The 12470-nt window shown below is 41.3% G+C and overlaps 1 protein-coding gene across 1 annotated transcript in view; it reads left to right on the top strand.

Moving 5' to 3' along the window:
* Positions 1-7685: 7685 nt before the first annotated feature.
* Positions 7686-12470, top strand: part of WDR11 (WD repeat domain 11) — a gene marked incomplete at both ends in the record, with an annotated part of 43019 nt that continues 38234 nt past the window's right edge. The window contains 3 exon segments of the mRNA XM_082002372.1: positions 7686-7771; positions 9195-9306; positions 12184-12337. Of these exon segments, the coding sequence (XP_081858498.1) occupies positions 7686-7771; positions 9195-9306; positions 12184-12337 (352 nt within the window).

A 12470-nucleotide genomic window follows, 5' to 3' on the forward strand; every position in this document is an offset into this window, starting at 1 on the left:
CTTCTTTCCACTTCTCACACGTCTGACGTTTCTGCAGAGCTGCCTTCTACCTGCCCTGGCCAGTCTGTCCCCTCTGATGCGGTGGAGGCCACCCAAACCACACAGCAGCCCATAGCCAGCGACCCACGCGTCCGTGCTGTTCACGGTTTGCTTTCAGAGCCTTTTTCAGAGTCATTTTTCATCCTTTAAGCAATCCTCAAAGGACATCTGCTATTCCTTCCTCCAGGATGCACCAGTGTCCTTCCCCTGCCTGCCCCAGAGCCGCAACCTGTAAAGCAGAATCACTGAACCAACTTTAGAAGCTTTTTTTTTTTTAACATCTTTATTTAATATTTGCATTCCAGTAGCTGTGTAGAATTACTCTCTCTGTGACTGTCACAAATCTGGATATTTTGTTCTGCTACGAATATATAGATAGCATAGATCATAATTTCGTTCTGCCAGGCTGCTGCTTGATTTTCCGATTCTTGCAGGCTGGTTCCTAGGTGACCATTCTTTGCGTTATTTAAACTGGAAAGGTGACAGATCCCAAATCAAGTTGACCAGGAACTCTGGTGCACTTATACCTTGTGTTCCAAAAACTGCACCTTTTCTTCCTGCCTGCCATCGATTTATAATTACTCCCGAGGAAGAAGAAATCATGGCACAGCTAGAGAGAAGTCACAGGTCATCACTGTGATGAGTAAGAAAGCAAGCAAGCTTTGTGCATCATATCTCCAGAATTTTCCTGGAACTTCCATTTTTTGTTTCCATTTACCTGCAAGGCTTTGGTCCTCCACCTGATATATATCAGTGTGTCAAAGACATCAGAGCATTTTCCAGGGGACTTTTCGAAAAAGAGCGGTAAGGTTCACCAAAGAACCTAAATCCCATAGCAAAACATTGTGTAACACTCTTAAAAGTTACTTTTATTAGGAAAAACGAGCAATTACAAAGCTGCTACTGAGACTGAGTCTGTAATGCCTTATCAGAAACTATTACCTAAAGCTGCTGACACCTCTCAGGGGAACCGGTGGGAATACATCCATAACCTGCAATGGCAGTGGTCATTCACAGCATCAACTGACAGCTGAGAACTGCCACAAGGACTGGAGGGCCATCAAATGTGGTGAACAAAATCTTACTTTAAATAACGTCACTGTCTGCTTGCTAATGCCATTTGTCTTTAAACAGAGACTTTGTCTTTCACAGGCCATCTTAGCCTTTTATTTGATTCTTTACATTGTATTATCTTACCAAGCTTTAAGCATCCTCAATTTCCCCTTGAGCTTGTAAGAGGTTCAGAGGCTCAAAGCTCCACAGTATCACTTAGTCATAAGCCAGGTCAGACCACAAAATACACACCCTAGTTTGTGGAGAAGAGACAGTGGTGCAGGAATCATCATGGTTCAAGTGGCTGATATGCTAGGCTATTAATTACCTTGCTACATGCCGATTGCACTGCCACAAATTGAATTATACATGATTACTTTGCACCATATTGAGATTTTCCATGGATATCTTCCACCTAAACCCTGGAAGTGGGGCCATACTTTTACATCAACTGCCAAACCTCACTGGACATTGGAATCGGACAAGTCCCAATATACAATTTTCTGAAGAATATGAAAATCCTTTCATGAAAGTGTTATACATTATGAAAGAAGAATAACTGAAGGTTTATGCTCTCATATGAATCATTTGTGGGCTCTATCCAACCTAAATATTGATATGTAGGATATAGTACATGCAGCAGTTAGTAACACTTTACTGGAGATACATGGTTACGGTGGTTTCTGGACATCTGAATTTCTGAATTTAGTTTTTTAAAACATGCACAACCCAAAACATTAATAACATGGATTAAAACTTTTTCCATGCATTTAATATGCAAAATACATGAGGACACTTTTATTTCTCAATATACACTTTATCAAACTCAACAAGTTACAGCGTTCACATTTTCATTAGCTGTAGTCATGGAGTTGCAGATGGCTCTTAAAATCAGTCTTTACTTCATTTGCCATTATTTTTTTCAGGAAGCATGTCTTCTTAGAGAATTCTTCTTCCTTAAACATTTATGTCATGGAATATCGGGTTGTCAGAAACACTGATTGATTTATCAATCTTGAGTATACTGCATTGTTTCACATAGATTTTAAATCCCAACTTTACACCAGTAAGCACTGTTACTCTTATCATATATCTTAGAGTAAAATGCACTGATGTTGATAAATTTCTTATTAGCTACAAAAAATATTACTTTATGTACATATCTAATAAAATAGTAAACAAATGCTTTCTCAGATTGCTAGAACATTTCCAAAGATCTGAAATACCCCGAGCTTCTCTCCTTTTCCGCATTTGCTGGATCCTTTAGTGGCATGGATAGCTGCTGCACAGTGCCTGGCATCCCAGGCACAAAACTCCCATGCAGCAGAGATGCGTGCACAAGAGCCAGAGTCTGAACTTTAGCAGTACTCACCACTAAAAAAGCTCAGGGTTATGCTAGTGGAAATTTCCCTTCTTAGGAAACAATCTGATTTTTGAAGTCCAAAAAAATCAAATGGCATTGGATGTGGATATCTGGGATTAGCATTCCTGTTCCCTCTTTGTGTTTGTGAGTGATTACACCCATATTTCTGATCTATGTCTGTTTATCTGATGTATTTCTCAGATTTTTCACATTGTCAGTGTAGAAGATATTACAGGATTGATGGGTACACTGTTTTTCTTTTGCCTTACTATTTTCACGTAGGACCTCTAGGTTGTAATTTAACTCCAAAGTTCCATGATTTCTGAGCACGAGACACTCTACCAATGCAGAGTAACAGGCAATCCTGTCTCAAGACCTCATAAACTGAACAGACAAGAGAAAAGTGGAACAAAAAATGTGCTTCCTTAACTGGGTGGGAAATGAGACAGAGAGATGTAGATTCTGGCAAACTCACTCTTCCTGGGTACTGTTTAACGCATCGGTCAGCATAAGGCGGCACGATTTAGAGCTTGGCGAGTCTGTGTTAGAACAAGATTGAGCTCTCTGTCCTATTCATTAGCCCCTTTTGTTTTATTTACGACTTTTCTGATACCGTGTTTCAAAGTAGTTAACAAACTATTATGACAGTCATACAGCAGTAATTTACCTGTTTAAGATTATTCCAGTTAATTATCTCATGGCACCAACACTTGGAACAGATGTTGCCTGAGTAACAAAATAATTCTCTCTTCTTTTTACAAAAGCTGTAAATCTTTTATGATTCATTTCGATTTTTTGAAATCACATCTGAAACCCAAACAGTTAAATTTAATGAAAATTCACTTTAACAATGGCAGTTTGCAAATCTAACCCAGCTGTAAACTCAGCTACAGCAATATATTTCAGGGAGGTGGGGGAATTCAGCAGGAATATTCAAAGAAGGACACAAAAGGAAATGTAAGGGCCAGAGCCTCTCAGTGATTGTGTTAGAGCAGTCACAGATACTTGAGGCTAGGATGAAATCAGAAAGAAATGAAACAAAACTAACACCATAGAAATTAAGTTTAATTTTTGAATAAAATAATAATTTCTTCTAAATTTCCTCATCTTTATGGATGCTTAGAAAAAGAGAAATGCTTAAGGCTAAGGAAAATATTTTCTGGGAAAAACAGCAGACTGCTTGGTAAGTTTTTCCTCTGATGACACTTAGTCAAGACAAAATGAGACTGCAGACATTCATTAGAGCTCTCTTCATAATTTGCTCCACTACCTTTGAATACTTACACTTACATGTCAAGCAAGTTCACTGGAACTGGATTAGACCACATATACTCCCTTGGAGGAGAGTTTCTGGATAATTTTCAAGCTTTTGAGCTGGAAGCATTTGGGAAGGGAGACAAGTATTTGAGCCTTTGGTCAAAAACATCTGGTTTTGCATAAAGGTGATGATAGGCGCCAAATATTTCACACTCTGAAATTCATATATTGAATTTATTTTTATGTTAATTTTGTCAGAACTCTGAAGCCCCAGAAGTAGAATCTCTTTCAGCAATACCTTTTATTTAAGCTTTTTTTTCTGAAAATAAAAAATTAAATACAAAGATCCCATTAGGGTTATAGAGCTAGGTTGGGATTAAATGAATCTTGACTTTGCAAAAAAAAAAAAAATTGCTTCATTTTAAATAACAACATTATCCACACTAACACTCAAAGCAAGGGAGAGTATATTGAATTGCATCGGTATTCAGAGATGCCTTGAGATGTTTCCATCCCCTTTCTTTAGTGCAGCTTTAGAAATACCTGAAGTGTTTCATTGCACAGCATGCTTTGCTGAATAAGGATGTGATTGCTCATGCTTCTTTGTTGGAGAGGAGTGCTGTGCTGAAAGAGTACCTAATTTTCTGACGAGTCTGAATGCACACCTCTCAGCTGTCTTCTTGAGAAAAAACAGTGTCATGTCAGGTCAAGTGATGGGGAACATGTCTTCTCAAGGGAACTACCTTCCTGCATGGCATTCTTGAACACAGTCTGTGATGTGGCATGGCTGTACCGTATCTGCCTTTACGCTCAGTGATCTCAAGCTGCAGGTACAGAAGGATAGCTTGTTTCAGACAAGCTGGCTGCATTTTGAGGAGGTTCCAGGGGGCAGATGACGTGGCACAGAGTTAGAGATATGTAAGTTATACACATAGCTGTGAGGTTGTACAAGGCAAAGGACAACTGTGCAAGTCCCACGCTCCATGCATGAGTCTTAATAAAGAGAAAGTCATCAGCTCTGTGCGTAGTTTTCACTGTTGGCCCCTGTTCAACAAGGGACACTTAACTAGGAGAGAACTTAAGAAGCCTTAAATACACCGAGTAGAACTGACAACATTAAGGCAGTAACAACGTAATTTGTAAGGCAAATACAACTCTGCCTGATAGCATACATGAATTAGTTACATATCCTGATTTCAAACTGGGATTTGTATAATGGAATGCAACAGCACATATTCTTGAATCGTGGTGGCTCAGTGGTGGATCCCAGGAGCTCCTGGAGCTCTACCTTAAGGCCATGGAAATTAAAGAAATACCAGAAGCTTTCAGGGGATTATTCCTACAGTAATTAATATATAAAGGAGAAACCTAAAAGAGGGAGAGTGGGCACATATGTCTACCTTGGTCCCACTTTTTCTTGTTCAAACTCACAGAAAAATTATTTAGAATCATGAGCTGAAAGCTATGTAAAACCATAGTTCTCATTATTTATTTAATCTGAAGTTCTTTGCTGTATTGTTTTTTATGATCACCTACAACCTCATTCTCCACATGTACTTTGTGACGACAATTGGAGCTCAAGCTGTCCAGAATGAAGTCTCTCCCACTGAGTATCATATCTTGGGCACTTGCTAGTCCCAGGGGTTTTAGTGGAGCTAACAGAATTACTGACTATGCAGTTAAACAGCTTAAAGGTTGATATTTATTGTTTGTATAGCAATCGAAAGTGTATCATTTTATTTACACATGAATGAGAATACTAAGTGCCTTGACATGAGCATTTCACATTCTTGCTTAGCAATGATTTAAATGAAAAATGAGATATAAAAGAGTGCATACTGTTAACCACCTCAAAGACAAAGTTAGCATCTCTGGTTTTAGTTCACATCCATTTGCTGTGCACCAGCCTCTGTCTTGGTGAGTAGCTACGGATGGACCCCAGGAATCACATGTAGTTCATCCAGCGCACAGCTCTTCTTCCCCTCTGACATCTCACAACATTCCTATTCCTTTCAACTCTTCCAATGATCCTTATCATTGTTCACAAACCTCTTCCTCATTTCCTCTCTATCCCCCTATCTTCAGTACATATTCGTCTGGCTGATGCAGCCTGATTTTCACCGTGCTGTCTGACCCTGAAACCACTCCTAGATTCTTAATTTTTCAACCTATCATTTGGCGACACGGCCCTCACTTCCTCCTTTTCCTCTTCTCGTACCTTTGTCCTTACCTTCAACTACCTTGAAGTACTATTTCTTTTAAGCATTTCATTTATCCCTCAGTTTTCTGATGCCAAGAAAATGGATGGAAAACTGTCAAGAGCCTCTGTCTCCATTGTGCCAAAAAAGTTCCAAAGGACCCTTCTCACAAAATTCCAATCCAAGAAACCAAGCAAACAAATAAAGCCCTCTGAAAACATGGACAGCATCAGGATGTCCAAGGACACTGAGAAAAAAACCCAGAATTAGCAAAAAATAACTAAAATTAATGAGATTAGTGGCTGCTCGGGCTACTGCAAAATTGATCTCTGGAGGTGTAGATCATGTTGCCCTCAAAAGGTAGCAAACAAAAAGGAACAAAAAACTCATCTACTTCTCAAAAAAAATTTTTTTTTCTGCTTTTAAGGATAAAGAGAGAGATTTTGGGAGAAGGAGGTTTTGTGAAATAAGCTCCAATATTAAAGTGACCTGAAAATGGTATTGAGCAATATTTCATGAGCAGATTTCTTTAGAAGAGTGTTGGAAAGGACATCATCTGCAGGTTGTTTCTTGAGTTCTCACTTGCACAAATTCAATTGTGATTAAAAAGAAAAGAAAAAAACATAAAAGGAACAGCACTTACTGCAACTTCTGTGACAAAGTTACACTGCGGCATTGCAAAAACCTGTGGCTGGCATTACGATCTTGCCAACTTTGGCCATCTAGTGGCATCTTTTTTCCTACCAAAAATAGCAAAGAAACAATTACTAACCATCTCTATTTTGAAGAGAAACAAACTCCCAAACAGTGCATGTGTGTCAAGCAACGTGCCTGGAGCTACGCGATTCTGGACGTCTTATTAACGCTGTGGCACAGAAAAAACCTCTGGATGTTTCAGAGCTCTGCAGCCAGCTGTGCGGCAGCGCGAATGCACAGCATTCTTGCACATGGATGTGTCAGCCGTGGCGGCTTTGCCAAGCACGAGCGACAACCTGGGGGCAGGTTGGAGGATGGGTTGCATTAGGTAGGACTTGGTGCCTTATGGTGCACACCAAGTGCTTTATGCTGCTGTTGAGGGATGGAGCAGCAACACAGTGGTTACCCAAGAGGGCTGCCACTGTTGCGTTTTGCCGTTTAAGAGGTAACTTTGGAGCAGAAATGACCATAGTGAAATAAATTAGCTGGATCTAGTAGCGGGTCCTGCGCATCCATGCACACGAAAACATGACACGGGGCCCTCTGTGTGCTGAGGTGACTTCAGGTGCCCCAGCCACAGGCTGTCACCAAGCCCAGGTTTCCCTTGCGCTCATTGTCCAAGGTCAGCCAAGGCAGACAGGCCTCTGGCACCCCCACGGCGTGCTGTCCGCCCGGGCTGCGTGATTTAAAGCCGGCGAGGCAGAACTCGTGTCCCCAGGCCCGGGTGTCTGTTCTGGGGCTGCCCGGAGGCACCACGGCGCGGGCCGGAAACGGACACCCCGGGCCAGTGGCTGAGATGGCGGGAGGCGGGCAGTCGCCGCGATCCCAGGCGCGGCGCGGCCCAGAGCAGGCCGGCCGCGGCGGCCCAGCGCAGGCCCTCTGCACGGTGGGGGGCGTGGCCTCCCCGGAACTGCCGTTCCCGAGCCGCAGGGCCCTGGCGGACGCCGGCGGGACGGACCGGTGGCACCGCCGAAGCGGCGCTTCCTGCGCGGCGGCGGTGGGCTAGGCCGTGGCGCGCTCGGGCACCGGCTGCGCTGGTTCGCGCCGCCCCGCTGGTCCCGGTGCTCCTCGGCCTCGCCATGCAGCGCTTCACCGTGAACATCAAGCTGCCGGCGCGGACCCTGACGGGCGCCCTTAGCGCGCCGAACAGGGGGGCGGCGGACTGGTGAGGGGCCGGGCCGCGGGAGAGCGGGGTCGGTCTGCCGGGCTCGAGGAGGGGAGCGGGGCGGCTGAGGTGTCCTGGGCCTCTCCCCGCAGCGCCCCTCGGGCCGTCCCGCGGCTCCTTCGCCTCAGCCGCGGGCTGGGCTTCGCTCCCCGCTGCGTGCCCCGGATCTGCCTCCTCCTTCTCCCCCCCAGCCAGGGGGCCCGCGCTTTTAACCGGGGTGTTCATGCAGTGAGACGTCCGAGTGTCGGGGCTCAGCAGCGCCGGGATCTGCCGGGCGTGCAGTAAAGCGATGGCAGCGATCCCTGTGGAGAGCCGGCTGTGCCCTCCAGTGAGGGAAGCGCGTCCGGCCATCTCGGCCAAGGTGGTCACCACAAATACTCGAGTCCTTGTTTCTTACTGGAAATGGGCCTGCCGTGCTGTTGTGTCCAAGCAAGCTTTCTTCTGATGGACACGGTGCAAGCTGCTGGCATTCCCGTCCTCTCCCTTTTCCTTGCTGGAGAGGCAGGCAGGGAGCCCCATGGAGTTGCTGCTGTCCAGCTCTCAAGCAAGAACAAAGCCATGGCCATAGATGAGCATGGGCCAGCCCCTTCTGGCAGTGACATTTGCCTTTCTGGGCAGAGGTCTTGTTGGCACAACGGACGACAGACATCAGAGCAGCTTCTTTTGGTTTATGTTATTTTTGAGACTTGATGTACAAAGCCAGTACATATATTGTTTTTGTACTCATTTCTCTGAGCAATGAGTTCACCCAGCTGTGCTGTAAAGTATTACCCTAATACTGCTAAATCTTCAGGAGAGAAAACTGAATGAGCTGAACCAAGTAATTTTTAAAAAACTGTGGCCTTTAGGTTTGTTAGCTTGCAAAGCAGTGGACACCAAAGTTCTCTGAAGTTCTTAGTTTGAAACTTTGTTTTGTTTCTTTGACTGTTTTTGCTTGGTGCTCACCACAGCTTTATGATTGCCATTGGTGGCTACAGTTAACCTCCCCTGAAGTCACACAGGCCTCAGCAGATTTTCACCATTACTGTAATTATTGTTCATGTGCTCACTTTTTGTCTCAAAAAAAAAAAAAAGATGCAATTAATTATATAATTGCGAATATATTGCATACCTGCATGCTTATATATAACATTGCAGAATACTCTTCATGAATTCCTATGTGATGTCTTAAGTTTACAGAAGAGGATTTTTATAGATGGACACAAATAGGTGCTTTACAGTGGTTTAGGGTTCCATCAGCAAATGGTTCAGTGCAGCAATGACTTAATGCTTTTGCATTTTATGTTATTAAATGATTTTTACTGTTTGATGTTTGTGTCTAGTAGCATGCATTCAATTTACAAAAAAAAAAAAAGCCTTGTTCTTGATACGAAGTTCTTTTTGTTCTTTTTTGCTCGTGTGATGACAATATATCCTTTTCTAGGGGCTGGCAAGGTTTGATTGCATATGGATGTCATTCTGTCGTGCTGGTAGTTGATGCCAATACTGCTCAGACTCTACAGGTTTTGGAAAGACACAAAGCTAGTGTTGTCAAGGTGAGATGTACGTGTTTAAGGTGTATTACTTGCTTCTGGTGTATGTATTTTTTTTTTTCTAAATCACTGTAAACACTTGATTTTCACATAAAATCTGTTGAAAATACCCATATTTTACGTGATCTTCTTTACAGCTAAATCAAACCATACATGCTGAAATTTGAGCGGCAGTTAATGGTATACCTTTAGATACATAGAAACATATTTGGTGATGTTATAGAACGCATACAAAAACGTTTCTGAGAAGGCTCTTAACATGACAGAATTTCAAAGGAACATTACAAAATATCACATGAATCTCTTTGTTGATGCCCTTGCTGATCTTTCCTGTTGTGGAAGTAACCAGTGCACCATTTGACTAGAAAGTTACTTTTAAGTTTTTACCTTTGTTCTTACCTCTAGAAAAGGAACAATAGACAAAACTGAACATTTATTTTAAGGATAAAAAATGGCTAAAATTTAAGCTTAAGTGTAGGGTACCTGTACTTTCTTTTGAAGGTCCTTGATTTGAAATTGCAGAGAGTTTGACTTTGGGTCAAGGGTGGAACAGGATGTATGTCTTTGATACATCATTTCTTTGACTGTGTAGAATGACAGATTCAGTCAGGGTTTAGAGGAATGTTTGGCTGGCAGATGTAATTTTTAATAGTCCTTAGCCCAAATGCTGTATTAGAAGGCAGTCAGTAATTCATGAAGAAAAATACATTTTTAGATATGTGGATTTTGGTGGTTTTTGTAGTAAAAGAAAAAGTTTGCATGTGACTTCTGGAAATTGAACGCTTTTTTCCCATGTATAATTTTCTTTAAATAGACCATCTTCATATAGATACACTGATACTTTATCAGATATGGCCACTCTGGCATTTTAAAATTAAACGCAATTATTTTGTCTTTGCGTTTGATTATTTACTGACTTCTGAGCCATCATGTTCTGGTGGTGTCTTTCTGCACACTAAAGAGCTTCAATTTTTTGGTGAGTGGTTTTGAAATTTCAGTACCTTAAGTAGTTACAGAAGTTTTGGTGTTGATGTGTCTTTATATGGTATAACGTATTTCTATGCTACAGAGTCCAATAAAGTGTGCTTTTCAACAATAATAAATAAACTGTTCAAATCCAGGGTGAAGATATTGGGTAGGGCAAAACTGATACAGATCCATACAAGATCTTGGCCAAGAGCAATACAGATAATGACATTGTAGCTTTTTTTTTGCTTGGTTGGAGAGAATTTTTTTGATTGAGGACTGAAATTTCATTTGTGTCTGTTCTGATATATTAATAAACAGTGATAATAAGGTTCTTTAAATCAGGTGAAGTAGATTGTGAAAATTTAAAAAAAACTTCACCTCTGGTTCATTTCTGACCAATGCTGTTGTATTTTGCAGTCAGAGTAGAGAGGCAGTGACCATTACAGCAAGAAAATAATTTCCTTTAGCAGAGGGATCTGGTCATATGTGGGGACTTCGTTGGAGCAGTGAGACTACAATGAGAAAAGAGGGCTTACAGTCTGAGAGTGCCGCATGGGCTCCAATTGAGACTGATTGCGTTAAAGGCCTCCTTTTTGTTGTTCATAACTTGGTGATGGCTTATCCCTTGGAAAGTGATGTTTTTCAGGCTTGGAATTTGCTTCAAAGTAATACATATTTAACTGAGGAAGAAATAGCTTTGCAAGTTTCTATAATTACTTTTTTTAATAGCTATATAGCTACATGCAGATATCCTTGTGGGTAATTTTTTCTGAACAGCAGAGAATCAGCAATTGCAAGCCTGGATTTTGCAGGTAGAGGAGACTCTCCTAAGAATTCTTTGTTATTCCAGTAGAAACACACTTTGGATTTATAGCTAGAGCTCTTTGAAGATTGGTTGCTGTGCAAGTGTAATATTTGTTTAATTTGTTCAGCTAGGCTTTTGAGATACATCCTGGTCACACCTCTCAGAGGGATAGCGCAAAGGTGGCTACAGTGCCCTGAATGCTGTTACAAATCTAATTCATGGTGCAAAGTTAGTAGTACCTAATAATATTTCTACTTTTTTAATGTCATGCTTTCAATATCTGCAAAGTATTGTGTTTGACTTCCCCCTTTCTCTGTCAGGTACAGGTTTCTCTGTCTCTTCTTTAAAGCACATAGCAAAACAAGTTCATATTGAATAGATAGGGAAGGAGGCAGTGTTTTCTCCTTATAATCTCAGGAGACTTGCAGGCAGAATATTTCAAACTTGAAGGCACACAGCTTTCCTAAGTATTGCCAACTTGCAGGCCCATGCAGCTTGCAGTCCCAGATCAGGAAGTGGCATGTGGAAATCAGTGGTGGCAACATGCTGAAAAGGACCAAAGAGATAGCAATTGTCTCATGTCGAGATATTGCTGACAACATATAGATGAAAGACTAACTGTCCTTCTTCCTAATACCATAATATATTTGACAGATTAGGAAAATTACATGCTTTAGAATGTATATAAATCTGGATGGTAAGTTTTCAACTTTCATTTGTTTGGAAATCAGTGGGTTTGTATAGGTTTGTAGATAAGCACAGAACCTTAAACATTGCCATTTAGTTTCTTCTAAATATTTGACTAAAATTTTACATATATAACATGTATTTATGGATTGTTATAGTTACCTTCAGGAACAAGGATTGTTGATTTATGTAATGTGAAAATACCAACCGTGCAGTCATGCAGCACAGTTGCAACATACCTTAAATTTGCACAACTGATGGTAGCTTAAAGGTATGCTTACACAGATGCTATTAAACTCAACTATTACTATGCTATTTTGTTGAATTGTTTATTATTTGTTTATCCATTTGAAAAATATGAATTATGATGTCTTTATTATGTATGTTTGCCATTGACCAATCTTCATCTGTATCTTCAGGTTAAGTGGGCTAAAGAAAATTACCATCACAATATTGGCTCTCCATATTCTTTACGTTTAGCTTCTGCAGATGTTACTGGAAAAATAATTGTATGGGATGTGGCAACAGGAACAGCTCGTTGTGAAATACAAGAACATACAAAACCAATTCAAGGTAATAATAGTGCATGATGTTTCTACGGAAATTATTTTATGGAGTATTGTGTACAAATCCATCACGAAGGTTTTGCAAACTATGCTTGGTTCTGCCATTGAATTTTACTGTTGGGATTACTAGCCTTCTCTAT

This window comes from Phaethon aethereus (assembly GCF_964289735.1).
Source record: "Phaethon aethereus genome assembly, chromosome: 7".
NCBI classification, from domain to species: domain Eukaryota; kingdom Metazoa; phylum Chordata; class Aves; order Phaethontiformes; family Phaethontidae; genus Phaethon; species Phaethon aethereus.